The sequence below is a fragment of the Mus pahari genome, chromosome 10, assembly GCF_900095145.1.
Source record: "Mus pahari chromosome 10, PAHARI_EIJ_v1.1, whole genome shotgun sequence".
In the NCBI taxonomy this organism is placed as follows: domain Eukaryota; kingdom Metazoa; phylum Chordata; class Mammalia; order Rodentia; family Muridae; genus Mus; species Mus pahari.
The window spans coordinates 52,967,464-52,995,239 of NC_034599.1; the positions used below are offsets into that span (position 1 = coordinate 52,967,464).

Below are 27,776 nucleotides of genomic sequence, written 5' to 3' on the forward strand. Positions count from 1 at the left end.
CACACACACACACACACACACACACACACACACGAGCGCGTGTAGGACTCAGGGCTAAATAACAATTTGTTTTCAGAGCCTTGTGAAAGTAAAGGTGCTATTGGCTGATCCTTAATGCTGTGCAGGGGTGAGGGGGTGGGGTGGGCATAGGGTAGACATGGCCCAAAGATGCTAATGGGAAAGGCTACGGTGGGCTTTGGAATTAAGGAATCTGATTAACCCTCAGCTGTGATCTTCAGAAAAGCCATTAACCCTCTGCCACTGAGGCAGACCTGCTTTCCCTGGGGACAGAGCCTTCATTCTGTGGGCCCTTGTCCCTTGTCCTCCTCCTATTTCTTCTGAAGCTACCCTCACTCTTACCTCAGTAACTGCTGTCTGTTCTGCCCAGGCACAGTGGAGTCACTCTGGGAGGAAGAGCTGCTAGCGTGTTGTGCTGGCTGGGGCTTCCAGCAAGCTAAGACCCTTGGCTCTGGGTCCAGGGACCAGGTTAAGATTATTGTTTGGGTAACAGCAGGTCCCTTCCCCTCTTTGGGACCTAGTTTTTCTGTCAGATGGCTTGTGTCCACACTTTGAAAAGCCAACAGTTTGCAAGGTTGAAGGAGACAATGAATATTTTGTTAGAAGGCAAAAAAAAAGTTCAGTTTGACCAAACTCAGCAATCATCACCTGGGATGCCATGACAGACACTTGTAGGGTATTGTAGGGACCACAGGAGAACAAGAGACTGACTCCGCCCCTTCCTGGAGCCTATCTTCTAAGAGCATAGAGCACATATATGCATGTAAATAAACACCCACCTGTTTCTGCCATCATGTAGGGGCCTGAGCAAATTATTATAGGAGCCACAGGGAAGAGCTGATGGCTGAAGCCAAGGCTGGAGGTGACAGGGGACAGGCGCAGGGAATGCTGGCTGAGGTCTTCCCCGAGGTTGGGTGAGACCTGGAGCAATGAGCCCTGAGGTTGGGTGAGCAGCATAGCTAATGGGGGCTTGGTCTTCTGTGTGAGGGGATGAGGGGTTCGAGGGAAGCACGGAGTTCAGGGAAAGGTGTCCCTTGCTTGCTTCTCAGGGAACAACTGAGCGAGGCTGCATCACAGAGGCTGCTGCAATGGACCAGGCAGGAAAGGCAGCCAGCACCGGAGTGAGTCCAGGGTGATGGGAAACTTGAGAGCTTGGCAAGATGGTTGTAGGGCCGGGTCAGAAAGGGATGGTGGGCACAGGGGCTGTTTTCCTTCTTGAGGGTTCTGTCCTAACTCTGCAGGCCGTGGGAAGTGCAGGAGCAAGCAGGTGGGTCCAGGAGGCAAACCTGTGTCCAACCAGGTATGTCTAGCCTATCCCTTGGCTGATCAGAGCCCAGGTTTTGCCATCTTCACCAGGCTGGGAGAGGAGCGGAACAGACTGAGGGTGTCCCGGTATATCCTAGCCTCACACCAAAAGGTGGAGAGAGCCTTCTTATCCAGGTGCCCCTTCTCTTCACACCTGCTAGCTTAGGCTATCAGCACGTCCGTCAGAGCCCATTACCACCACCACCCCTTGGTGATTGGCTCCAAGAAGTGCTTGTGATCTGATTTTTGGCCAAGGAGACGAGAGAGGGTTGGTTGGTAGAAGTAGGCAGGATTAGTTACGAGTTTCTCATAAAAACCCAAGCTCCTCATTATCCCTGGATCTTACCTGTGCCAGAAGTCTGGGAGCTCCTAGGAGCAGCAAGATGCCCAAATTAAAATAGTCATTGCTAGATGTTAGAGATCATGTCTTTAAAGCTACCCTGGCAGCATGTAGGCTACTTATGATGTAGGGCAGTAGATAGGCCATCTAACTGGGGTTTGTGTGGGGTTTCAGCATCAAGTGCAATGATAAGGCTGCTTTCAGGGTGAGAAGCTCTGAAGGGGACAGAAGGGACTCTTAGCCTGGCTTAGCCTTTGTGTTCTAGCAGCCTGTTCAGGTACGAGTCAATAGGTCTGGAAGAATCATACAGGCCTATTGTTGATTTATTAAAGGGCACAGAGCTAGCAAGCCACATAGCTAGACTCTGCTGGGTCTGGCAGCCCCTTGCCCAAGGGCTTGTGGGAAACCCACAGTGCTCCAAGATGTCAGAGGTCCCAGCTTTAGAAATTATCTGATTCGGTTCCTACCCTATCAACTGGCAAGATGAGAGATGAATCTCAGAAGGGATAGGGTAGGGGACTGTGTGCTCTCGAAGCCCAGGGCATCTGACTTGATACCATTTTTCTTCCCAACATGTCCCTCTGTTGTTCTCCATGAGGGTTCCTGGGCATCTCTGCACAGGTTATGTGCAGCTTTAAATCTCGCCTAGGTACTGGGAAGCCTTATAGCAAGTGTCTTGTTACTGCTGGGCTCTGGCTTTGAGTCCCACATGTGGGAGAAGCACCAGAGAAGTCTGTGGTGAGGAGTACCACCCCCACTCATGTGGAGTTAGGCAGTAGTGGTAGCCAGTGGTCAAGCCTGGAGAGGCTCACTCATTAAAGCAGGTGGCAGTACCTGCTGCCTCTTGGGACGGCTGCTGATCGGCTCATAATTTTCTGTGCAAATGCAAGGCCACGTGTGAGGTGACTCTGGGGAAATCAGGCTGAGGCTTGGTTTGGGCTTGAGGCTGTCCTTATGATCCCCCTTTATCCCACCCTTCCCTGCCTACCATCACTCCTGCCTGTGTCTGAGCCTTCTTTCAATGTCTTTTAAATGAAAGCCGGGGCTCCAACAGAGTGTCTTGTTCTAATTTTAGCAGGCAGATGTCAGGAGGGACTTCCAAGAACACCCTGCCTTCCATGTCTGCTCCGTCATGTGCAGGAAGCTCTCAGCGGAGCAGTCTGTAGGAGGTCAGTCAATCTGGCCACTTCCCAGGCCCAGCCACGACTTGTGTACCTCTTCTCCAGCATATTTAAACATATGCCTTCTGCCCATTCCTAATATACACTACATCTCGGGTTATACTATATTCTATACTACATAGATGGTTTCACTGCCCTGCCCTGGACCATCACTTCCGTATCAAACATCAAGACCAATGGCTGGTGAAATGGCTCAGTGCTGAAGAGGCTTGTTGTCAAGGCTAGCCACCTGAGTTTGCTCTCTGGAACCTATATAAAGCCAGTTCCATAAATCTGCCCTCTGCCTTCCACATGTGTGCTGTGGTATGGATGCACCTCTCTCTATTATGTATACACACACACACAATGATAATGAATTAAAAGAAAAATAGCAAAAAGTAATGACTAAGTTGGCGTAGTAGCACACACCTGTCTTCCCAGGGCTGGGAAGATAGGAGGGGTAGATGGAGAGTAAGAAGCCAGCCTGCGCTATAGAAAGAGACCCTGTCTCCAAAACAAGGTGAGGGGTCAAGGCTTGTCTGTGCTAACTATCCAGACATCAACACCCTTCTCCTATGGTTAAACATGTACTACAGAGGCCGAGGAAGTGGCCAAGTCTGTAAAGACCTTGCTCGAGATCCGGATTCTGTCCTCGGCACGCGTATAGAGAAGCAGGGCAAAGTGAGCACGTGTACTCCCAGTACGGAGAGGCAGAGACAGGAGGGTCACTGGGGCTTGCTGGCCAGCCAGCTTAGTCACTGAGTCAGTGAGCTCCAGGTTCAGTGAGGTACTCTGTCTCAGAAGATAAGGCGAAGAAGGGCTGGCAAGGTAGTTCAGTGGGTAAAGGCGCTTGCTGCCAAGTCTGATGACCTGAGCTCAATCCTTGGGATCCATAAGGTGGAAAGAGAAAACTGAGTCCCACAAGTTAACCTCTTGACTTTTATACTTGTGCTGTGGCATGTAAGTACCTCTCTCCCCCACCCCCAAATTTAGGAACATAAAAACAATAAAGTGGAAAACACTGGCATCGACCTCTGTTCTCCACATGCACACATGTGCACTCCTCCTCCTCCTCCTCCTCCTCCTCCTCCTCCTCCTCCTCCTCCTCCTCCTCCTAAGGGTTTGACACTCACAATTCCATATCCCTCTGCTCTTTTATCTTCCCCAGCCCCTGATAACACTACAGTATTTCTGTCCCCATGACTGTTGACTTGAGGTGCCTCATGACAGGTGGAATCCATCCTGTTTGTTGTCTCCTCTTCTTGTCATAGCTCTCTCTGACCGTCCCTGCTGGCTCATTAGTAGATTAGACATGATCTGGGTGAATGTTTAGTATCTCTGGGAGCCCTGAGGGCAGGTCCTGGGCAGCACACAGGAACAATCCTGGGCAGCGGTGAGGTGTAGCAGACCCTCTCAGCAGTCAGCTGAGTTGCTAGCGGGTGCCGTAATGAGCGAATGGGGCCACGGTTGGGAAGGAGCCATACCTGAGGATACCCATTCTGGCTGATCCGAGGCACATCAAAGTTCATTGGCGATGAGATAGGGAAGGAAATCTGAGTGAGGGGTAGCCCCACAGAGGCAGGATCCCGCCTGGCCTGCCTTGCCCTGGAGAGGCAAGAAGACAGTAGTTGGCACTCTCTGACCCATGGCCACCCTGACAGCTGGGACTCACACTTAGACTCCGGGCTGCGGCGAAGGAGAGAGCGAAGTGGTCCACCTCACTTAGGCCAGGACCTTGGAACCCGCTGGTGAGCTCTGGCCCAAGCCTTGGGAAATCTAATTTTAGTCAGGAGATGATAGCTATAGCTCCCAGGCTCCCTTAGTAGGGACCTGAGATGTACCTTGGCTGCATCAGAGTAAATCAGCTTTACTGCCTTTAAAATGGGCCTTGCCTTCCCACCTCATCTTTGAAAGATGTTAGCAGAGTTCTTCCTGACTTGTGGGAATCCTGGCTTATGCTTAAGGGGTAAAGGGAACCTGTTGGGTAAGGTGCACACACGTGCCCAAGTGTGCCTATGCTGCTTGCAGTTTGGGCCCATTAGTGAATGACCACTGCAGGAGGCCTCATGTCATCTGCTTTTGGGAACAACCAGCGAGTGGCAGGAGCCTTAAGCCCTGAACCTGACAGAGAAGGTGCTGTGAGGCTGTGGTCTTGGAGTGGCATGCCTTCTTTGGAGAGGCAGAGGTGCCCCTGGGCAGGAAAGGGCCTCTCTTGACCTCCTTAACTCAGACTCCTTCTTGCTCTTCATGCTGGACTCCCCTACATCAGGGGAGATCCCCACATTCCTTTTCCAGGGGCTCAAGGTCTTCTGGAAGAGGAAGGTGAAGTCTGCTCAGGTTGCTCACTAGGGCCTCAGATCGAGGTGTGTGGGGAGCACAGAGGGAACTTAGGAGGAGAGGTTTCGCCCATCCCAACCCCCTGCCCCGCCCCTCCACAACTAGCTCCGACTCACTTAAACTCGGTATAGTTGGGAACTACCCGAGCAATTACCACCATGGGCTTGAGGCTGTTGACTAAGGGCTCGTTGACTCCCCGAAGAAAAACCTGGAGAAGAGAAGAAGCAGGTGACAGCTGTGGCTGTGACCCTCCCAGAGGAGGCACAGCCAGACCCCCTCCCTATCCCTACCATCTCTCCCACCCCATGTCCCTATGTCTGCCATGATCACGTGATCATCATGCCTCTGCCTACCCTTGGGACCTGGTCCTTCTTGCCCCTGCTCCCCTTGCTTCTTTCTTTGCTCAAAGCTTCTCTACTTCAGGAAGGTACCCTCTGAGTCTGACTGAGGCAAGTCCCCTGATCTCCTAGCGCATGACTGGAATTCAGCTGCCCTGAGGGACAAGGTGGACAAGCTTGAGTCCAGGATGGGGGTGGGAGAAGGGGACGTCCAGACAATTATGTGCTCTGGGGCAAAACTCTGGTCACGGAGCCCCCTGGGTTTCAAGTCGGGGTTCTCTGATGAGAGAGAGCATGAGACGAGAGGACACTTTGTAAACCGAGGGCATTAAGCCCAGGGCAGGTTTCTCCAACTGCATTGGTCATACAGAAAACTTTCTGCTTTGGTGTTCATTAGCTCTGGGGTCTGTTCACTGCAGGGCTTTTCCCAGTAAAGGATGGTTGGAAAGTCAGTCCTCATCAGGGGCATTGCCTGGTCATCCCTCATTTCCTGACTCTTACCATGTTGCCAAAGCCTGTAGCGTAGGTGTTTGCCTGTCTGCTCCTCTGCCCATATTTCCTGCCAACTCCCCAGACCCTTCTTTTTGCTGCAAATCTCTCGTCCTCTCTTATGCTAACCCATTCTTGCTTTTGCTTTTGCACAAACCAATTTCTCTCCCCGAGTGTCCCCACCCCCATCTTCTATGAGTCCATCCTGACAGCTGCTTGTCTTCCCCTAGGTTCTGGGATGACACCCCTGGCTTCCTTCTGGTCACTGTCACTAAAGCAGCCGTTTCCCGTGCCCTCTGCGTTCCTCCTCTGTAGCACTCATCAGTTGAAGCTTCTAACTTAGCCCTTGTTTGTTCTCTATTTGATATAATGGGCATGCGCAGACACAAGTGTCTTGACTGCTATCTCCCCAGCTTTTAGTATAGAGTCTGGCATAGAGCTGACATTAGCAAGGTTTGGGGTACTGAAGAGGAAACGGAGTCTGAGGAAGGGAGAGGGGCCTCTGGGCTTCTGAGTGTTAAGGGGAAGGATAGAGGAAGAGAGAGGCCTGGGAACAGACTGAGAGAGACACAGTGGCCTTAGGGAGGGTGGAGTTGAACCAGCCTCAAGGGATGGCTATGTCCTAAGGAGAAAGTCAGGAAGGGCAGTGGCCCTTAGGCACAGCAGAGGGGTCATTTCCTCTCTGGGTCTGCCCAAGCTGGGAAAACCTTGGCCAGACCCAGACCTAGACCCAGGCCCTCTTTAGGCTTCAGTTTTCTAACTTGTACATTGAAGTTTTTGGTCTTTTGGCTCTAACCTCCAGTGCAAAAAGAAGCCCAAAGGTAGGGGCTTACTCGGAAGGAAGCCCTCTCTTCACCTCATTACCCTTCTCCTTCAGCCTGGACCCATTTCTGCTGGGCTGCTGGTGGCTAACTCCACACTGGTGTGATCTGATAAGTACTTAATTCATCCTTAGTGCCTTTGGCTCTCAGAGGAGCCTCCCAGTGAGCCTCTGATGTCACTGGAGGTCTGTCAGGCCCTATGACTCACAAGAACGCCAACAGGTATGAGGGCTGAAGGTGATGGTCTGGGTGTGTCTTTAGGGGATGGATAATTTACGTCTAGTGTGTGCTGACTCTGATCAGGTATGAATGAGACAGCAGTGCCAGGACCCCTGCTAGTGACAGCCTGGTGAATAGCTGAAGCAATTTCTCTTTCAACCGTGTCCCCTCGTCTACCATCAGCAGAAGAGGTCCTGTGGCTGTACCGGAGACACAGTCGGGAGAAAGGTCTGTGCTGGAGTGGGGAGTGGATGGGTGGGCTGCTTCGGGCAGGGGATCTCAGACTCAGACAAGCCAGAACTGAGGCAGGAGTGGGGCAAGTCCACAGTTGTGGGGATGTGGCCCCTTCCCTGGATGAAGCTTGGTGACAGTAAGGCCATCTTGGTTTTAGTCTTTTTTGTTCTATATATTGGGCTGACTGTCAGTTCTGTGACTCAGAATCTCTGGGCTCTTATATCAGGCTCATTTTGCATCTCAGTGTCCCCAGATGTGACGTGGGACTGGAGAATGGTTACTGCCTTGCCAGATTCACAGTGTTACATGGTGAGGGATCAAATCAGGTCTGCTAGGGTAGGGAGAAGGCTTGAGTCAGAGTCCTGCGGATTGCACATGGATATTTGTGGATGTGAGTCTGTTGCCTAGGGAAAGGCTCAGGGCTCGGTTCCCTGGGCCATGTGTACCTCAAGCACCAGTCATCCCTCCTGAAGAGGTCCTTGAGCTGAAAGGTGAGCGGTCATGGCGCAGGGCAATGCCTGGTCTGCTAGTACGTGAGGGTTTATGAATAGCTGTCGGGAGACGGAATGAGTGAACGAGGTTGCAAATACGCAAGCACTAGATGAGCCCAACCTCAGGAAGGGCCAGGGAGATTTTGCCTGTGAGTCTCAGGCCTTAGGTTATGGGTCATTACCTCACCAGGGAAGAACAGGACTGAACACAGCCAGGGGCATGGGAGATAGAAAGGCTCTTCCTCGCTCCCAGGAGCACAGAATCCATGGGAACCTGTGCTACTTCCTGAAGTATGTGAGGGACACAACTGCCACCTAGCCTTTCTTTCTCCATCCAAGGGCAATACAGGGAGGAGAGGCCACTTTTGTCCCATCAGGGATTGTCATCACAAACTCAGGCTATTTTATTGTTGACACTTTTAATATTTTAAAATGTATTCTTATTTTGTGTGTGGAATGTTTGTATCTTGAGGAATACTTATGTCATGGTGTATGCATGTGTGTGTGTGTGTGTGTGTGTGTGTGTGTGTGTGTGTGTGTTTAGGCCAGAGAACAACCTTGTGAAGTCAGCACTCTATGTTAGCTTATCAGGTTTGCACAGCAAAGCTTTGCCCATTGAGCTACCTCACTAACCTCACAAGCTAATTTGGGAAGGTCTCATTGCCCTTTCCCCGATTGATTTCTTTCATAGATATCTCCACTCCATACGCTTAGGTCATTTAGAGGCAACTAAGGCTTCTGTCCCTACAGAACCCCAATGCTGGTACCTCCAGAGCTGTATGGTCACAGCCAACGTAGCGGGGAAGCAAGCTGCCCTTCCGAACCACAGTGGCATACAGGCAGGTCTTGGCAGCGGCTTCATCTTTTTTCTCAGACTGCATGGGGCGAAGGCAGGATAGAAGGGGTGTAGGAAGGAGAGTGTCTAAGGGGCAAAGCCTGGCCATAAATCCAGCCCTGTGCGGACACTTGCTTAGCATTGCTCCACTGGGACTCCAGCGGTAATTAAAGCTCATGGTCCCTGGGAGCCCTTCCAAGAAGACCATCCAATAAATCTCCCCTTTTCCATTTGAATATTTCATTGCCCTCGAAGGGACTACTGCTCGCCCGCTCTCTTGGTGAAGATGTGATAATGAGGCCTGGGCTGTAAGTGGACACAGGGTTAGGGACCTGGCAGATGCTCCAAGAGGCCAGATTCGGGCCTAGCTCTAGGGTCTCTTGGGGTCTTTGCTTCCCTACCTGCCCTGGTTCCCCTTCTGTAATCCTGGAGCCCAGGGAAGATAATAATCTCTGGTACCATAGTTGAAGAATTGCTTGGGAAGAAGGTGAGTGCCAGGGCCTGGGGGGAGGGCAATAGTGGGGAAGGGACCCACACATGCTTAGTGCTTCCCATGTGTCAGGCACTTTTCCTGTGTGTCAGGCACTTTAGCCAGCACCTCACTGGAGTCTGTCCAGAAGCGCCTTGTCTCACCTTTGCTGAGGAGCAATGGAGGACCAGGGTAAAGTGGCCTCCTGTGGGCATACAGCTAGAAAGCGGCAAAGCAGAGACAAACCCAGACAATCCGATCTCACCCAGTGCTTTCCTTTGAAAGGAAAGGTTCTGGAGTGCACGTTGAGGGGAGAGCAAAGGGAGGCTTCTGCTCCTCCATGGCCCAGCACCAGGCACACAGGAGGTGTTTAATAAATATTTGAGCCATCAGAGTGAATCATCTCCTTCACCAATCAGCACTAAGGATTCCGGTCCAAGGCTGAGAAGCTGGTCTCTCTATTCCAGGTTGATGCTCAGTTGTGCCCTGGCAGGGTTCATTCTGGGGAATGTTTGCCCGCCAAATATATATTTCACATCTCTGGCTTGGGAGGAGCATCACCTAGACCCACCCTCAATGCTATCCTCAGAGAACTAGGAACATCAAAGTGCTTTCCCATCAGATCTCCCCTACCTACCCAGAGGTTAAGAGCTAGGGTTAGCTTGGGCTTACCTTTTCTAACTTAAAGTGGTATGGGTGGAAGATGCGCAGGTATTTAATGGGGATATCATAGGACACCAGCTCCTTCTTCTTCTTGTTGTCCATCACCTTGAGGATCACATCTGGAGGGGGGGGGGAAGAAGCCTTCCTAGTGATGTGAGACAGTGAGGGATAATGGGAGCTTGCTGAGACCAGACAGAGAATGGAACACGCGGAGGGTGGCATGTCTTTCCTGTGGAGCTATTTTCTTAGCTTTGCAACACTCTTTTCTGGTGGGAGGAGGGAGGAGAGGAGAGGGAGGAGGGAGGCTCATACAGCACAGGAAGACTACTAAATGAAAAGGCGTAGAAAACGACAAGACTCACAAGTCCTTCCCTAAGAGGTGCTGGCCGATACCTGGCAAAGGGAAACTCTCTGGTGGAGCTGCCTGAAACGTGGTCAAGAAGCTCCCCGATGCAGCAGCTTTTGTGCGTTGCCACCCATGCTGAGGGTGAGCTTTCCAGCAATGCAGCTGTCTCTGAGTCACTTGTGCTCTGTAACGGTGCTGGCTAGTTTTTGGCAACTTGGCACAAGCTAGAGTTATCAACAGTTAAGGAACTGCCTCCACCAGACTGAACTGTAGGCATGCCTCTGAGGGCATTTTCTTAATTGCTCATTGGGGAGAGGGGGGCAGCCCACTGTGGGCGGTGTCATCCTTAGGCAGATGGGCATGGTCTATATGAGAAAAGTAGATGACCAAACCAGAGAAAGAAAGCCAGTAAGCAGAGTTCCTTCACTGATTTTTTTTTCAGATTTATTTATTAATTATATGTAAATACACTGTAGCTATAGCTGTCTTCAGACACCCCAGAAGAGAGAGTCAGATCTCCTTACAGATGGTTGTGAGCCACCATGTGGTTGCCAGGATTTGAACTCAGGACCTCTTACCCACTGAGTCATCTCACCAGCCCCCCTCCACTGATTTTTTGCTCTAAGCTCCTATCTTGAATTCCTGCCTTGGCTTCCCCAATGATGGACTGTGACTTGTAAGCCAAATAAACCCTTTCTTTCCCAAGTGGCTATCAGTCAGTGTTTTATCACAGCAACAGGGAAGGAAAACAATCCAGTAAGTCCTTACCCACGTTCCTTGAAGTAACCTAAATAATCTGACTGGTCCATCTAGCTAGGCTTGAGGGGAATCATTAGTTTGTCATGGTACACCACCTGGGGTAAACATTTGTTCCCCCAGGGAAAGTCACACAACATGTCTGCATTCCTACCCAGGGCAAGGCTTCATATCAGGTGCTGTTAGCTTCCGAGCCCAGGAATGGACACACAGGACCAAGCTCAGTCGCACACGGCTATAAACATGCATGAACCCAAGTGTTACAGGCAAGCAGTAATAGTATAGGATCAAGACCCCTGCCCTTGATCACACACACTCCCACTAGCTCCTCCTGTGGGATGAGAAGGAGGTGTCCCTCATGTTTCAGGTAGGCAAACAGAGCCTCAGTAAAGAAAACAATTTACTCAAGAACACTCTCAATCTAAGGACCTATTAAAAAGTCTCCTCCATGGGGCTGGAGAGACGGCTCAGTGTCAGGAGCACTATTTGCTTTCCAGAGGGCTAAAGGACTTGGGTTCAATTTCCAGCACCCATATGGCAGCTCCCAACACTGGTACCTCCAATTCTGCCCTCTTCTGGCCTCTGTGGATACTGCATGCACGTGATGCACAGATATACAGGCAGACAATAAACCCATACTCATAAAATAAAAATAATTTTTTAAAAGCTTACTCCACATAAACTAAATTCTTTGGGGAGGTTAGATTTTATTTATTTTTATTTTTTGTAGATGAGTGTCACCTCATGCATGCATGTTCACCATGTGAGAGACTTTGCCTGCAGAGGCCAGAGGAGGGTGTCAGGTTCCCTAGGAATGGAGCTACAGACAGATGTGAGCTGCCGTGCAGATACTTGGGACTGAATCCAGGTCCTCTGCAACACTCGTGATGCTTTTAAGCACTGAGCTGTTTCTCCAGTCTCTCCTCCAACGACATTAAACTTAAGGTCAACACACCATTTAGTGGACACTTCTACATTGTCTTGTAAAATCAGGACAAACTTTAAGGAGAAAGCCAACATCCCAGAAATGATTATGGCACCCACTCGTGGGTACCTGCTGTATTCCCGGCATGGTGATAGCAAGAGTCCAGTTATTATTCCTATAAAATTTTATGGTAAACACCATCACCTCTCTCTCTAAAATATAATCAATGGCACTCAGAGGGGCCATAGAACTGAAGTAACATCCTACATCTAGGATATGGGCTGCGAGGAGGCTGAATTGGCAACTCAATGCATTTTCTCATTCTTGGAAATCTATGATTTGAAAAGGAGGAAGAGAAGGGGGATGAGGAAAGAGAAGGGGTGGGGGTGGGGAGGGAAGATGAAGCTGGAAGCAGGAGAAGCTAAAAGAGATCCAGAATAAAACAGGTGGGGGGAGCAAGGAATATGCCTGAGGGGGTACCCTTCCCCAAAGGACATTTCAGCACCAAGAAGGGGTGCTGCCCCAGCCCTGTGCACCCCTCCCATCTTCAGAGCTGACTGACTAGGGAGTGGGAAGGAAGCTACCCAGAACACATAGAGAAGGGACTGACTGCACTTGCCAAGAGCAGGCTGCATGAGATTCATACCCAGTAGGAAATAGGTACCAGAAAGTCTAATAGCTGACCAGAAGAAAGTATAACACCTCCAGGAGTTGAAGTCGGTAGGTCTCGGTTCCTCTAGCAAGATGCTAATTTGTTTCCGCTACTCCACCACTCCTTATGTGTGATCAACACGCCATTTTGGCTACCTACCCACTTTGGCCTTGACCCGGGGTCTAAAATTCCCCTTTGCTTTTTATTAGTGTGTCCCACCATTCTCTTGCCTCTTGGCCTGGCCACCAATTCCCTACCCCCACTGTAGACATCACCACAGCAACCAGTTCCAACTAGGTTCCAACGAGCAGCTTCGATCTGCCAAGAGGTGCCTGCCAATACACTGACTCATGTGGTCTCCTCACCCTGCTGTCACTCCTGTAATTAGTCCTGCCTCTTGCTACACAAAAGACCCAAGACTACTGACCTCGGCACATCCTTCCTCATTTCACCCTAGTTGTGCATGGCAGGAGGGTCCATTCACATCGTTACACACAGAGAAGGGGGGGACAGAGGGGTAGTGGGGGTGGTGGGGGGAGGTGGCTACAGCACAGACAGCACATCCTATACAATGATATGCACATGAATGAGCTTGCACACAGGTCCTCACAAAGGCATGGCCGGCTAAGCACACATCTGCATCTGTGTAAAATCCCAGGTTAATTTTTCCCCCTCTTCCACATCTTCTCAAACCATCCCCACAGTTCCACTACTTCTTTTACAGGGAGAAAACTATTCTCTTGTATGACTACGGCTAGCCTTCTCCGCGTGTGCGGGAGGGAGCCCACTGTGTCACCTCCTTCTCTCTCACAATCTTTTGACTGTTGTCAGCTTTTGGCTCTGTGAAGTGAAGGGAGACCTCAAGAGGAACAGTGAAAGTCTGCCCTCTCTTCCAGAGCCACCTGCAAGAAGGGAGGAGGATGTTCTGACTGGCTGAGTTCAGGGACATGACAGGCGTCCTCAGCTCTGGGCTGCAGTGCCCGATGCCAGTGCCCCCAGGCAGATCTGACACCAGCAGTTCATACTTCAGTATGTCCATCCCAACCTCCCACTTGAGGGGGACATCAGATGCTCCCACTGCGAGAAACACACAGAGTATACTTGCGTGTGCATATACTGGTGCCTGGTCCAAGACCCAGGGAGGACTAGCCGGAGATAAAGATCTATTTTAGCTAGAGGCATTAGTCAAATAAACCCCAATTCAGCTAGAACCTGGCTCCGGTGACATAACCCAGGACTTGTGTTCTTTAAATTCCCTAAGCTTCAGTGTTCTCTTCTAAGTAGCACAGTTCCTCTTAAGAGGTGAGGACTCAAATAACGGATGCACGGAGACATACTACGAAACAATAACGTGCCATTTCAGCGGGACATGGCAGTAATAACAACCATGAAAATAATCACAACCGTCATAAAAAACGATAAGCTCACATTGTCTGGAAAATTCATTTATGTGGAACAACTCATTTTTCTAGCAGGCTGGGGAGATGAGGCGTGATGGGATTATGATTTTTTTTTTTTTAATGCTTTTATCGGAGCCCAGGGAGGTGTTCAGCTGGCCTCCAGCTGTGCTGAGAGAGCCTGCTTTTGCCTTCCATGGCAGGTGGGGCTCTAGCCACTGCGTCCCCCACATGCCGGTGCCCAGCCCCCCCCCCAGCCTCACCTTCCCGTCCTGTGTCCTCTGCCTGGATCTCCACATTCACTGTGTCCCCCCAGACGGGGGCTCTGGTGGGCTCTGAGGTCACAGAGGTCATCACTTGAGGACTGTGTTTGTTGGCTTTCTCTGATGTGGTTTTTCTGGGGAAGAGGGGCAGCTGAGTTAGAGAGTGGCTTCTTTGTAGGCTTTGCTGTGTGGACAGGGTAGATGGAAACTGGGCAGCTCTCCCCACACAGACACTCATGTCATCCTGTGTGGTGACTACACCCCCTTGTTGGCCACTGCTGGGGCCTTTGCTTAGCTGCAGAAGTCAGAAGCTCACAGTGAAAGCAGGACAGATGTTATACCTGTCTGTGATTTCCTTGCCAAAGAGGGCTCCTGGCAGGCACCTATATGCACAAACCCCATCCGGACCCTGTTCTCTGGGATCCGTGAGTGGGAGAACGCTTCTGGATGGCAGTTGGCTGTGTGCCACCCACCTAAGCAGCTCACTCCTGGAGTTCATTCTCTACATGTGTGGCCCAGAATCCCAGGCTGGCCCAGACGCTTCACATCTGAATCCTTTCAGTGGCATATACCCATTCCCCTGCCTCCCATGATGCCCACTGTGTTCAGAACACTGGGATGGACCCTGGGAGCTGGGTGCAGGACAGGAGAGATTGATTCCCAGCCCTGAGCATTCAGACTCTTGGGGGCAGGCTCTGCAGGTGAGGAAGGAACCTGGGTTTTCTTCAGCTCAGTACAGCCTGTAGGTGTAGAGGATGACTGTCGCTGCAATCTAGTGCCATTAGACAGCGATAAAAGAATGAAGACCCTTGTGTTATTTTTCAGGCTGTAAAAGGTGCTGCTACATTATAGCAATCACGGATGAGCAGTATCTGACCCCAGCCTGCAGGAGGGGAGCTACACCACACACCCAGCAGGGGGTGCCTGGTGCCTCCTCCCTCTGTCATCCCTTTGTCCTATCTCTGTGACCATGGCTGATGGAGGGGGTGCCACATGACCTCCCTCCTCCTGCTATCCTCTGTCTTCATCTTTATAGCCATACCCGCCTTAAAGCCATAGAGCAGAGAGCTCCCAGGCGTTGCCACCCCCCATCATGCTGGCATAAATGCACAGACACCTCCACTTCCCACGCAGGTGCTCTGCACCTCTGACAGAGGCAGAGAAGACAGCAGCAGCGGCAGTGGTGGCCATGGAAATGTGGGTGCACTAAGGACACGCAGGAAAGAAAGCAGGCCCTCCCACATGTCACACATCACAAACCTGCCCCCTCACAGGCTCATCCTTGGGAGCCTCTCAGGGATTTTTCAAATGATTCCATGTGCATAGAAAATAGAAAACCAAGGATGTGGAAAGTCAGGGCTGGACTGAGAGGGAACCCATCACCTGTCCTTGCCAGCCTGTCTTCTCCCCCTCCCACCCCTGTCCTCTCTCCTTCTTTATCCAAGCTCTGGGGGGGGGGGGTTTGCAGGAAGGTTAAAAGATGTAAGAAGTTAGATGGAGCTTTCCCTCAGGACCAGAAAGAGTTAAGTCTCCCCCAGCCTAGCCAAGAGGTAGTCAGGAAAGGTAAGAGAGCTGAAGGGAGGCAGGGAGGAGGCCCAGGGGAGGGGAGTGCATGGGGGGATATAGGGGGGTCAGGAGGAAGCTTTTAGCAGGTGGGGGAGTCTTTCAGGATAATGGCTTTTCCTGGCACAGCTAACTGACTCCTCTGGGCCTTGACAAGAGTCTAGAACTGGAGCTGGGGGTGGGGAGAGCCTTCTGATTCCTTCCCGAATGGAAGCCAGGGACTGGTCCTGACTCCCAGTCCCAATTCTGCATTGTGATCTTGCACCTGGTCCACAGGCTCAGAAGGAGTTCAGGCCTCCCAGGACAACCTCAGAGCCCAGGGGTTCTCTCTCAGACCTCATCATCCCTTCAGCTGTCTACAAGGATTTAGGCTCCTCTCTCCCTATCTCCAAAGCCCCCATCCTTGCTGAACAGCCTGGCAGCTTCAGTCATGGGCTAAAGGAACTGGTGCCTGTTTTGTCAGGCCTCAGACCAGTCTCAGCAGGATAGGACTGGGGTTTGGTACAGAGGAGGGGGTGCAGCTACCTTGAGCCCCAAGCTGTAGAAAAATGTAATCCCCAACAAGGCCTACACCTCCCCCAGGTTGCAAGAGGAGTGTGTCTGATAAATTGCAGGCCTCTGAGCATGTATCACCTGGGGCTCCCACCCCAGCCTCGTGAGAGGGGCCAGGTCCAAGCGCAGCTGTGAGTGGGAGGGAATGAGACGCTTCTTGTCTTTTTATTTTCTTCAAGGTCACAACTTAGGGAACACGCAGTATCTTCTTCCCACAGGCTGCTGCTGAGGGTTAGAGATGTGGACAATCGGCAGACACGGATGGAAGCCGAGGCACGAGCACGCGCGCACACACACACACACACACACACCCACACACACGCACACTGATTGACTTGTATGTACATACACATTGTTTCAATTTGTATGCACCACTATATACCCATTCTCTCCCCTGACACTGACCCCACTGTGTGCATGTGCATGTGTGTACATGTATGTATGTATGTATGAGTATGTACAGGTATGTAGAGCCTAGAAGTCAACTGTAGGTATTACATTTTAGTTTAGTTTTCTCTCCATCTTTTTTGAGACAGGATCTTCCAGAAAAGATTTGGCTAGACTAGCTAGCCAATAAGGCCCAAGCACCCTCCTGTCCCTGCATCCCCAGAACTGGGGGTACAGGCAGCATGGCTTTTTGCATGGATACTGGGAGTTGATCTGAACTCAGGACTTGATGACTGAACTTGATGTGCTTTACTGACTGAGCCATGCCCATCTCTCCCCTCACTTCCCTGGCAGTCTGCTCGCTTCCTGCTGCCTGCACTGTTCTTCAGGCTCATCTGAACCCATCTCCTCCATCTGCCCCACAGTCTTTTGGGCCTCTCAGTCCTCTCAGAACTTCAAGGAAAAACTACACAGGAGGTCTGGCTTCTCAATCCCAGGACAGACCACCAGGAAAGCGAAGCAAAGAGAAGGGTACTCTTTCAGTCTGTTCTGGTTGCTGGGGTCCTGGCAAGCTTTTATAGGATGATTAGGACCAAAACAATTTTCCCAGAAACGCAGGGAAGGAAGCGCTCAAGCAGGCTCTGAGAATAAATGACGGATAGATCTTTAGACGGGTACGAGGCAGACCAAAGGCTCTGCTGCCCTTCAAGGTGGTCCACCATGATTCTGTTGATGCTCACCTGGAGAAACTAGGAAGACAAGTTCAGACAAGATGTTCTTGAGGTCAGCTTCCAGGACCAGGCAATCCCCCAACCCTACCCCACCCACAGCCTTCTTCAAGTCAGCCCCTGAGCCAAGGACACCAGCTTCCTCATCTTCTAGAAGGCAAGTGGCAGCCAGACTCCCAGGCCCCAAGCCTCCTGGTAGGCATTCACAGCCTCAAGACCTCTCCCCATGGTCAAGGAGCCACAAAGCTAGCCTCTACAGAGAGGGTCAATGGCTGCATTCTTATCCCTGAGCTCACCTACCTCGGCTAGCAAGGAAAGATGTCTGGAGGAGGCAGGGCTCACAGAGAAGTCTCCGGGAACAGGACCCTTTCCATAGGGAAGGCTGGCAGATTTGGAGGTCAGGAGCCAGCTCAGGGCAGGTGCACAGGGTGGGCACACTTGGGCAGTCAGGTGTTTGGACCTCCTGAATGAGCCCTTTCTGGAGTTCTCTTTATTCCAGACCACATCCAGGGGCCTTTGAGGTCACATAGAGGAAAGGAAATCCCAGATTCCTTTGGACTTGGCTAAGCCCCAGTGTAACTGCTGGGCAAAAAAGCTGTACCCAGGGAATCCTTAGAGAGGGGCTGGGCTGGAGAGATGGCTCAGTGGTTAAGAGCACTGACTGCTCTTCCAGAGGTCCTGAGTTCAATTCCCAGCACCTACATAGTGGGTCACAACCATCTGTAATGGGATCTGACGCATTCTTCCAGTGTGTCTGAAGACAGCGACAGTGTACTCATATAAATAAAAAATAAATGGGTGGGGTGAAGGCTGATCTGAGGCAGGTAGAGTCCAACCCAATGAATGCCCATTCTCATCTGTCTCTCATTTCAGGCTGACAGTCACACCCCTGCTTCACTCATCTCTCTTCTGCCTCCAAGGCTGTTCAAGTCCTTGTGGACTCCTGGATAACCAGGGTCTGTCATTTAGAGCATAAGTGAGCGGTTATCTCCTGCAAAGTGATGGGCTCTCATCTTGAGTTTTATTGATTAATTGCAGACTAATGAACCATCACTAATTGCTGCTGGTCGGCCTTTGCGCTGATTACTAATTACACCTGGTGGGCGTCTGTCCTGGTTAGGTTGTGCCAGTCTGACATAAACTTAGACATTCCTGGGAAGAGAGAACCTTTAGCACTTTCCACTGTGGGCAGTGCCATCCTTGGCCAGGAGGGCCTGGGTTGCATAAGAAATGTAGCCGAGCAAGCCAGGGAGAGTAAGCCAGTAGCAAGCACTGGTTTCTGCTTCAGCATCTGCCTTAAGTTCCTGCCTTGGCTCCCCTCTTGAGGGACTGAAACCTGTAAGCTAAGCTTAGCCCTTTCTTTTCCAAGTTGTGTTTGGTCATAGTATTTAAGGCAGTGTGGCAGCTAGGATAGACTCCACTCACAGAACAACTGACCGGAGCCAGAAAACTACAAACTGAGGGCTGGAATCCCCTGCCAACAGGGGATTTACCTCTGCCTTAGCTTTGGAAACAAGAAACGGCATCTGGTCAAGCCTAAAATCTTTAAAGGTCAGGCTGGGTGTGATGGTGCATCCCTGTGATTCTGGCGCTTGGGAGGAGAAGATTACAAGTTCGAGGCCAGCCTGGTCTAAATAGCAAGTTCTAGGCCATCCAAGGCTTCATAGTAAGACCTCATCTTAAAAAGCCAGAAATGAGTGTGCCATGACCTGGGGAAAGAGCCCTTCCTGCCCCACTACTGCCCTCTTCCAGATATGCTCGCTTCTGCTGGGCAGTGGAATCCTCCAGGCTGTATCTCAGGAGTCTGGTGCCCTGGAGAGAGCTCATGCTTTCCGGGTTGAAAGTTCATCTCAAACTGAGCCCTCAAGGGACATGTGCTGAGCTGATGGGGGGGGGGAACATCTGGAAAGAATGCTTGTAACTACAGTCTAGGATGGAGGTGTCCCAGGACAGCCCCCACTTTAACCACCGCCACCAGCTGTGTTTACAGCTCTGGGACATCAGGAGGTTCTCACCGAACAAAAATTTGGAGGCCCCGAGCCTCTTGAGTAAAACCATATGGAGCAGGTGTGGGCAGGAAACCAGGCTACAGGGCTGGGGCCTTCCAGGCTGATGGAGTCCCAGGGCCCTCCCAGGATCTGCTCTGCAGCCCTGTCTCTTTCCCCGGGGGCATCCTTCTGGAAGACAGAGGGCCTTGATGTCTGCTAGAGTCAGTGGTCAGATGGGAACTGTTAACGTCTATCCGTCCCACTCCACGGCAGCCCATCCCCTCAGTCCAGTCCTCCCCTCTGCAGGGCCTCAGCCTTCTTGCCTACTGCAAGGGCATGATGCCAAGCTCCACCCCACAGATGCTGAGGCAGGTCACCTATGAGCCAGCCTCTACCTTCTCTGCTTAGAGGTTTTCCCTCTGGAGCTCCTTGGCCAAAGGCAGCGGCAGGGAGGTCCAGGGCACAGGCTAGGTCTCTAGGCCGGTCACTGCGCCTCTTTGGAAGGCCGAGTTATGGCCTTGATGCCAATGGCCCTCTTCCAAGAGGGACAAGGGCTGCATAAAAGGTCAGTGTGGCTGGGAGGTTTAAAGGACTTTAGAGAGTTTGGAATCCTGCATCCTTGCTTGGGGACCTATTAGCTTCGTGACCTCAAGGATCCTAGAAATGCTCTGAGCTTCTGGAAGCCTGGGTGTAAGATGGGGTCTGAAGCCTCCACACTCTCTGGACGCGTTTGTCATTGACTTCTAGTGTCCTTCCCAATTAGTCACATGGACAGAGCCAAGATCAGGCTCAGTGTGGGCCAGGGTCAGGGCTCAGTCCTGACTCTGACTATCTGGCCCTGACCTGCTTCTCCCCCTCAGCTCAGCTAAGGCAGGTTTGGTCACACGCACAGAGGATCCACCCATGCTGACTCTGTCCCTGCTCATTAGCTCGGGCAGCAGGCAGCCAAGGCAGCAGCTGCCAACGCTGGCAGTCCTTCCCCAGACTTTGGCCAGGGGTCAGAATCTGTAGGCCATCTCCTAGTGCTCCCCCATCCGGCCCACTGGGGTATCCCCACCTGTCAGGACCACTGCCTTCCTGGTCCCTGCTGGGCTGTGACTGACAGGTCTCTTTGTGCCAGGCTGGAAGATGGATGCTGGACAATGGACACGTTAGGGGAGTCCTGGGGCCCCGGGCACTGACCCAGCAGACCTGGGTGTGGAGTCTGCCTTGTGTAATACAGCCAGGGCTCTAAAGAACAGAGTTTCCAGGCTAGAGAGCAAGCCAGGCGACCAGACTTGTACCAACATGAAGGCCAAAGCTCATATCATGTCCATGGAAAGACTGAGACTTGGAAGCCGAGGGACCGCTTGGCAGTCACACCAGGTCGGGGCAGTGGGCCAGACTCTGGCTCTTCCTGACCCTGATTTGACATCTCTCTACTGCCCTGTAGCTTTTTCTGCTGGGTCTCATGTGCCCAGTGCGACTGCTGGCTGAGGACTCCCTTGCCCTGTGTCTTGCATTAGACCTGCCAGCATCACCCAAGGCTCTTCAAATGTTCCCACGTAAGGTGTTCAGGCACAGAGGGGTGAAGCAACTTTCCCACAGTCACACACCAAATGAGAACAGCATCATATCCATCCATCCATCCATCCATCCATCCATCCATCCATCCATCCATCCATTACTAGCTTCCAGCTTCCTACATTCCATGGGATTTTGTAATAGAGGAAAAAACGAGAACAAGGGACCTAGTGGGTGCTCGTGGAATCAGTGGGACCTGATGAGCAGCAGTGAATAATCCCATAAAGACAGAGCTGTGGAAGTCTATAGTCTAGTGGAGGGTGGGAGGAGGAGATGCTGGCCTGGGAAATCAGGGGGCTCTTGTTTGAGGAGGTTGGAAGAGGAATGCAAAACCTTGGGGTAGGAGGGAACAGTGGTCCTGAAAGAACTGGGGGACGTAATTATGGCTGGAGCAAGATAGAAAAGGGGGGTCATGCTGCTGAAAAGATGAAAGGACTCGACCACTCTGGGCCTGGAGTTCTCTCTATCCTGAGAGCAAGCAGTAGGGAGGCATGGGCTGCTACTGTGGCATGGTATTTTGATACCACAGTAGCAAAGGGACACCCGACTTAGGAGGAGGTTGGCAAAGGTGGAAGATTGAATGTACCAACAGCAGGTAGGCAAACAATGGCCTACCAGGAGGTGGAGACCTGTGGTCAAATTCGAGAGATGAGGAGGGCTTTGGCTCTCTTAGATGCAGATCAGATAGGGCAGGATGTGATTCTTGATACCAGGATAGCCATGAGAAGGCATGGAGAGTGTAGCTGTGGAGGAGACATGAGGAGCAGGGCCAGAGAGAAAGCAGAGAGTAGGGTACCCTGGAAGCCAAGAGAAGAAAGGGCTCTTTCTTCAGTCATTAGGGACTGGCGCCACCGGGAGAAGGTTTTACACAGAGGATGTAGCCCTTGAGGGACTCAACAAAGAATGGTTGCCACAGAGTAGTGGGTGGGGTTGGAAGACGGCTTGGACGGAGACTGGCGGAACCATAAAATAAACCACTGGACCTGGGCTAAGCAGCTGTGCCTGGGCTGGCTGGGGCCACTGAGGAGTGAAATGGCCTGAATCTTCTGTGGCTCCCACTAAGGAACAGATGAAAGAGTAGTTTGGGGCTTCCTGCCCCATCTACCACCCTGGCTATAAACCTGCCTGCTGAGAAGGCGAAAAGTCAAAAAGGACAAGAGTCTGAAACAAGGTCCCAGCATCCCCATCTGAGGTGGGCCAACATGGCTGTGCAGAGCAGGGTAAAGCCAAGCTGGATGGCTAAACTCGGGGCATCAGAGCCAGGGTAAAATGTTTAGCATGCAGAGTTACATATGCACGCATGTATATGTATTCTGGTCTTATTGATGTACTACTGAAAAATAAAAATGCATATTTGAAATGTATACCATGATTTCACATACTTAATGTGAATGAGAGCAGGTAATCAAGTTAAAAGATCCACCCTTTCATGGTGATCCTTCTGTGTGTATGTGGTGGGGGTGCTTAAGATTCACATTTCAAGTCTATAGTGTAAAATTCACTATAGTTGCACACTGTACAGCAGGTCTCCAAATGTATGCACCTTATAGCTGGACGTTTGACCTCTCTGGCAGACTTCTCTGATTGACGTCTCCCAATTTTCTTCATCCTCAGACCCTGGCACTATCCTTTAACTGTTTTGTGAGTTCAATGAGATTCCACATGAAATGAGATAATGTGGTATTTGTCTTTATGTGCCTGGCTTATCTCACTCAGTGTAGTGTCTTCCATGTTACAGGAAGTTACATATGGCATGTATACGTGTGTGCATGTATAAATGTGTACATATATAATGCTATAACTAATTAATTACTTGTATGTTCACAGGGTTGAGTGGTGCGTGTGCCATGGTGTATGTGTGGAGGTCAGAGAACAGCTTACACAAGTCAGTTCTCTCCTTCCACATGTGGGTTCCAGGGCTGAACTCATTGTCATTGTCAGGCTCATGACCAGCACTTTCACCTTTGGAGCCATCTCAAGTGCTCCAGTGCCGGCCGCCTCTTACCTTCCTGGTAATAGCTTTCTCAACAGAACTGGGAGGGATGGCCTTCAAGTTCTGATTTGCAAGTCTGTGGTAATTAGTATATAGTGTTGAGCACCTTCTCCTACACCTGTCTCTCAGTTGTATACCTTTTAAGTTACTATTTTATTTTATTGAGACAGTTTTGTGCAGCTTGGGCTAACCTTGAATTCACTATGTAGCCAAGGATGACCTTGAACTTCTGATCTTCTTCAGTGGCCAAGTGCTGATCTGACAGGTGTGCACCATCAATGCTGGGTCTGTGTGGTGCTGGGAACCGAACCCAGGGCTTTGTGTGTGCATGCAAGGTAAGCAATCCGACAACTGAGCTACGATCCCGGTCTGTTAGTGTGACTTCTCTGGGAAAGTATCTGTTCAGGTTCTTTGGGTGTGTGTCAGCACGCGGGAGCTTGTGTGAATGGGCCATGGGTGTGTGTCCAAATGTGTGTGTGTGTGTGTGTGTGTGTGTGTGTGTGTGTGGTGTGATAGTGGTGGGGATTGGGGATCAAACCCAGAGCTTGGTATATGTTAGCCAAGCACTCTACCACTGAGATTCCCCTTCACCCATTTTGATTTTTATTTCTTTGTTCTTGTTTTTTTTTTTTTTTAAGACAGGGTCTTACTGTGCATCCCTGGCTTGCCCGGAACTTGCTTTGTAGACCAGGCTGGCCCGAACTCTCTGAGATCTGCTTGCCTCTGCCTCCCTGTGGCTGGGATTAAAGTTGTGTGCTACCACAGCAGGGCCTTTTGAACATTGAGTTGATTTTCTGCTCCTGGGATGTGTAAACTCTCCATAGGCTCGGGGCCATTGACTCCTCATTAGATGCGTGTGTCAGACTGGTCGGTCTGCTCCGTGTCAGTGGTAGCTTTCCTTCGCTGTGCGGAGCTTTTCAGCTTCTTGTCACCCACTTGTTTATTTGCCTTTTGTTGCTTATACTTTTGATGTCAAATTAAAAAAAAAAAATCATTGCCAAGACCAATGTAAGGATCCTAGGGAAACTGTTTACTCCTAGGTCTTAACAGTTTCAGAGTTTACATGTGAATGTTTATAGCTAAAGAGAAACATACTGAAATATTCATATGAGGAAAGGCTTCAGTGGACTTCTTTAGTGCCTGCTTTAGGCTTTAGTGGACTTCTTCAGTGCTTGCTTTGTTCTGTATTGTAATCAGACCTGCGAAGGCATCAAGTTCTTCTCTAGGCTTAAGGGACCAGCTCTAGGGTCTTGGGAATTCTTGGTCCTCCCTCTGGGATTTCTACCTGGGGCTTGGCGTTAGCACTGAAAGCCATCTCTGGGTCCTGGCAGCTGGGCCTTCATTTCCCAGAAGCCCTCCCTTCTCCTTTTCATTTGCATCTCATTAGCACCACTTGGAGCTGTTGGCAGCTCAGCCTGGAGCTCTGGGACCAGGCTGTAGCCTGGCACAGGCCCTGCTCCCATCACGAAAGGGGGAGTAGGGAGGCACGCCTCCCACTTTCCACTCTACATGCTGTGCCACTGGGTCAGAGGGACTAGGGTGTTCTCAGCTCCTGACACTACCATCCAGGCTCACGTTCCCTAGACTCCCTTCCTTCACATGTTCCCATAGCAACAGGATGATGGTGCAGGGGTCTTAGGGGGAAAACACCCACCCAGCTACCCTCCCCTCCACAGCCCAGGCTGGGTTGGTGACAAGCAGGGCTTCAATCTCCTGAGATGATCAGTGATAATTGGTTTATGGAAATAGCTAAGAAGCTGAGGGATGCTCCCCAGTAGAAAGCCTCCCGCCAAGCCAGCTTTCTGCCACCTGTCCTTCCCTGGTTCAGAAACAGGGCTGGGGGAGGGGAGGGCAAGAAGCTAGACTGGGGCTAGTGAGGCTTTTCTAGGGAAACCAGGCAAGACTGGCACCTGTTGTTCTCTGGCAGAGCCTCCATGCCCTCTTTCCCGGTGGGAGAGGAGATGTGAGAGGGCCGCACCTTAGCCAGGCTTTCGTTCCCTTGGCCCATTGGTCTGTTGTGTATGTTGTGTGCCTTGTTGAGAAATAGAGAATGAGACCTGGGGCCTGCAAGAGGCCTCAGCTCTGGGGACAGACAAGAAACATGCATGTTGTCGTGGCGAGGGGATCGACTCTGGGGGCTGCCTGGAAGAGGAGTGCTTTGAAGGTGAAATGTTAGTATTTGTGCGTTTGAGGGCTGGGACAGGCATTCTCCAAAGGGGGCTGAGCAGTGGGCAGGGAGTACCTGATGCAGGCAAGGGTGCAGGTAGGGAGGTGTCAGAAAGAGTGGTGGAAGGTCACCAGATGCCAGTCTCCTTTCTAACACAATGCTAATGTTCAGCCTCCAGAGGGAGGGCTGGCTGGCCGCCATGTTGCCTCATATGCTCTTTGAAGACTACTGAGGCTCATGAGATGGGCAGAGGACCTAGTATGACAGCCCCCAGCCGCTGGGGTAAACGAGCACGTGCAGAGAGCAGCTGGGTTTACGGGTGTTGCACTAAAGGACCAGGAGCTCCGTAGAGAGGTGGCTGGGAAGAAGTGAGGGCCCACAGGAGGGTAGCTAGGAGCAGTGTGACCTCTTAGGGCCCCCAAAGCCAGGAGAGGTAGAGCCCAAGTCTTTCTGTAACTGGAGAGTGAGGACTTAAGAATGCTGCATAAAGATTAAAGTAGGCAGAAAGCCAGTGGCAGAGAAAGACTAGAAGTCCTTCCCCACCCAGGCTCCTGGTTCAGAGCATTCCAGAGGGAAAGCCTGGTATACTCAAAGGTGTGTCAGTGGGATGTAAATGACCAGTAGATGGGGGTGGGGGTGGGGTTGGGGGGGTTGGGGGGTAGGGGTTGGGGGGGTGGGGGGTGGGGGGATTAGCACCTGCTGAGTTTTTCTGTTTGCTTTTCTAGCTCTCATTCTTCTGGGTGCTGTTTCTCTTTCTAACCATCTGTTCCTAGATGCTCCCCCACCTGCTGGGGACAAACTTCCAATGCCCTGGAACTCAGATCCTGGCTGGTAACATTCCCCTTGGCCACCCCTACCTGACACTGAGCACAGCCTGGGTACCAGGGACAAGGGCCTTGTCCTTGTGAGGTCAGGCCCTGGTCAGCCCTGGCAGCAGTCACCACACCAGCAGGGCACAGGACAGGACTCTCATTAGCCCAAGAGCTCAGTCTCCAAATGTTCATCAGATGGTTTCTGTTCGCAGACCCACCCCCAGCCCTACCCAGTCTCCCCAGCTACTTACACCACCACGTAGGGCCACGGTTCAGAGCCATCCTTGCAGGCAGGAAGGTTGGTAGCTCCATATAGAGTGACAATGATAGTCTCCTTATTACAGGGAGCCAGGTAGTTGACGTCAGGATGTGGGTCCTGGGAGGTATCCAGGCGGCCCTGTGGTTCTTCAGGAACCTGTGGAGAGAGCCAGGACGAAGTGGACTCTTTTGATAGATCACTTCTCCTTACTGTTACTGGTAACTACTACCAGGCAGGTCAAAGCTTTTGACTATATAATTTACAAAACAAAACAAAAATCTCAAAGAAATTTCCTAAAAAAAAACTGGTGATGGTGGTGCACATGGTGCACACTATGCAATCCCAGCCCTCAAGAGGCAGGAGGATTAGAAGGACCAGAAGTTCAAGGTCATCTTTGGCTCCTCTAGTTTAAGGTCAGCCTGGGCTACATGAGACCTTGTTACAAAGCAACAAACGTGTCAGCGAGTTGACTCGACCTTTGCTGTGTGAGCCTGGTGACCTGAGCTGGTTTCTGGGAACCGATGGCGGGAAGAGAAGACTGACTTCTAGAAATGCATGCTCTTGCACTCACCCACACATAGACAATAATAGTAAATAAAATTTTAAAAAATGATATGATTGGAAAATACCAAGTTTACATTTCAGATGAGTCTATGATTTTTGTGTTGAGCTGAGCTCACGGTCTTGGCTGCAGGACTGGAGTCGTGGCCACAGGGAGGACAGGCCTGACTGACCAGAGCCTTTTCCTCTCTGTAACATCACCCTGCTTCCCCGACTACAGAACAGCAGCCCAGGAAGCCATTTTCTCCTCACACACTGCATATCCTTCAAGGTTTTTCTCCTGTCTTGCTTAGCCTTTGGTGTGTCCCCTCCTGCAGAAGGGGTCTGCTCCCCCTCTTCCCCCTTAGTTTGCAAGCAGTCTGTCTGTCCGCAGACCTCTGCTCCTGCATACACCTCTGTCTGTAACTCTTCAGTGCCACATGCCCCTCAGGTCCTAGGGACCTCCACCTTCCTTCTTTCCTCTACCTTTACCTTAGACCACCCATGTCATCTCATGTCCACCCTATGGGACAGTGAGGGCTGGGACCTGGCAGGAAGCACCACTCTGCCCCACCCTACCGACTCCTAGCCCAGGCAGAGACGGCAGCACGGCTTAGCCCCGGGTACATCTAGGAACGCTACTTCATTCAGATCCTCAGGACCGTGGTTCTGCATGGGGACCACAACAGAAGCCACGGCTCCCTTAGTCATCCCTAGCGCCTCTCCCCCACCTCAGCCTTTTTCCTGGTATTCCCATTGCCTGGGCAGATCTTTCCACGAGACTTCAAACCCTGCATCCCCTGCCCCAGCCCTCACTTGCTGCAGGCTGTGGTCCCTGCCTAACAAGTTGTCTCATTAGGAGGTGAGAACGGGACTTCCTAGCCCTAGACATGCCAGCTCTGTAGAGACTTCTCCTCTTCCTATGACTAAGGATTGAACCTGCTCCCTCCCCCAACAGGACCCAGCAGGGCCTGTCACCATCTGCAGAGGTGTTGATGAGAGTTACCTCCCACATACACACACACACACACACACACACACACACACACACACACACACGCACACGGCAAGGGTAGGGGGAAGGGAGGGGAGCCCTGCTAGTGGAGGAGGGGGAAGCATTCACACACCAGTGCCTCCATTAGATCAGAGGACTTCCTTCTAGTGTA

The 27,776-nt window shown here is 51.3% G+C and overlaps 2 protein-coding genes across 4 annotated transcripts in view; one reads left to right on the forward strand and one right to left on the reverse strand.

The window, feature by feature from the left end:
* Ccdc33 (coiled-coil domain containing 33) overlaps positions 1–27,776 on the reverse strand; it is a 91,996-nt gene that overhangs the window by 44,894 nt on the left and 19,326 nt on the right. For 2 of the 3 annotated variants that reach the window (XM_021206383.1, XM_021206382.1), the window contains exons 2-7: positions 26,063–26,226; positions 14,059–14,192; positions 9,729–9,838; positions 8,520–8,627; positions 5,277–5,368; positions 4,308–4,428 (exon numbers count right to left, since the gene is read on the reverse strand). In XM_021206383.1, the coding sequence (XP_021062042.1) occupies positions 4,308–4,428; positions 5,277–5,368; positions 8,520–8,627; positions 9,729–9,838; positions 14,059–14,192; positions 26,063–26,226 (729 nt within the window). The remainder of the gene's footprint in view (positions 1–4,307; positions 4,429–5,276; positions 5,369–8,519; positions 8,628–9,728; positions 9,839–14,058; positions 14,193–26,062; positions 26,227–27,776) is intronic. The other variant, XM_021206381.1, reaches the window with a different exon arrangement.
* Stra6 (stimulated by retinoic acid 6) overlaps positions 1–27,776 on the forward strand; it is a 91,213-nt gene that overhangs the window by 8,629 nt on the left and 54,808 nt on the right. The window lies entirely within an intron of this gene.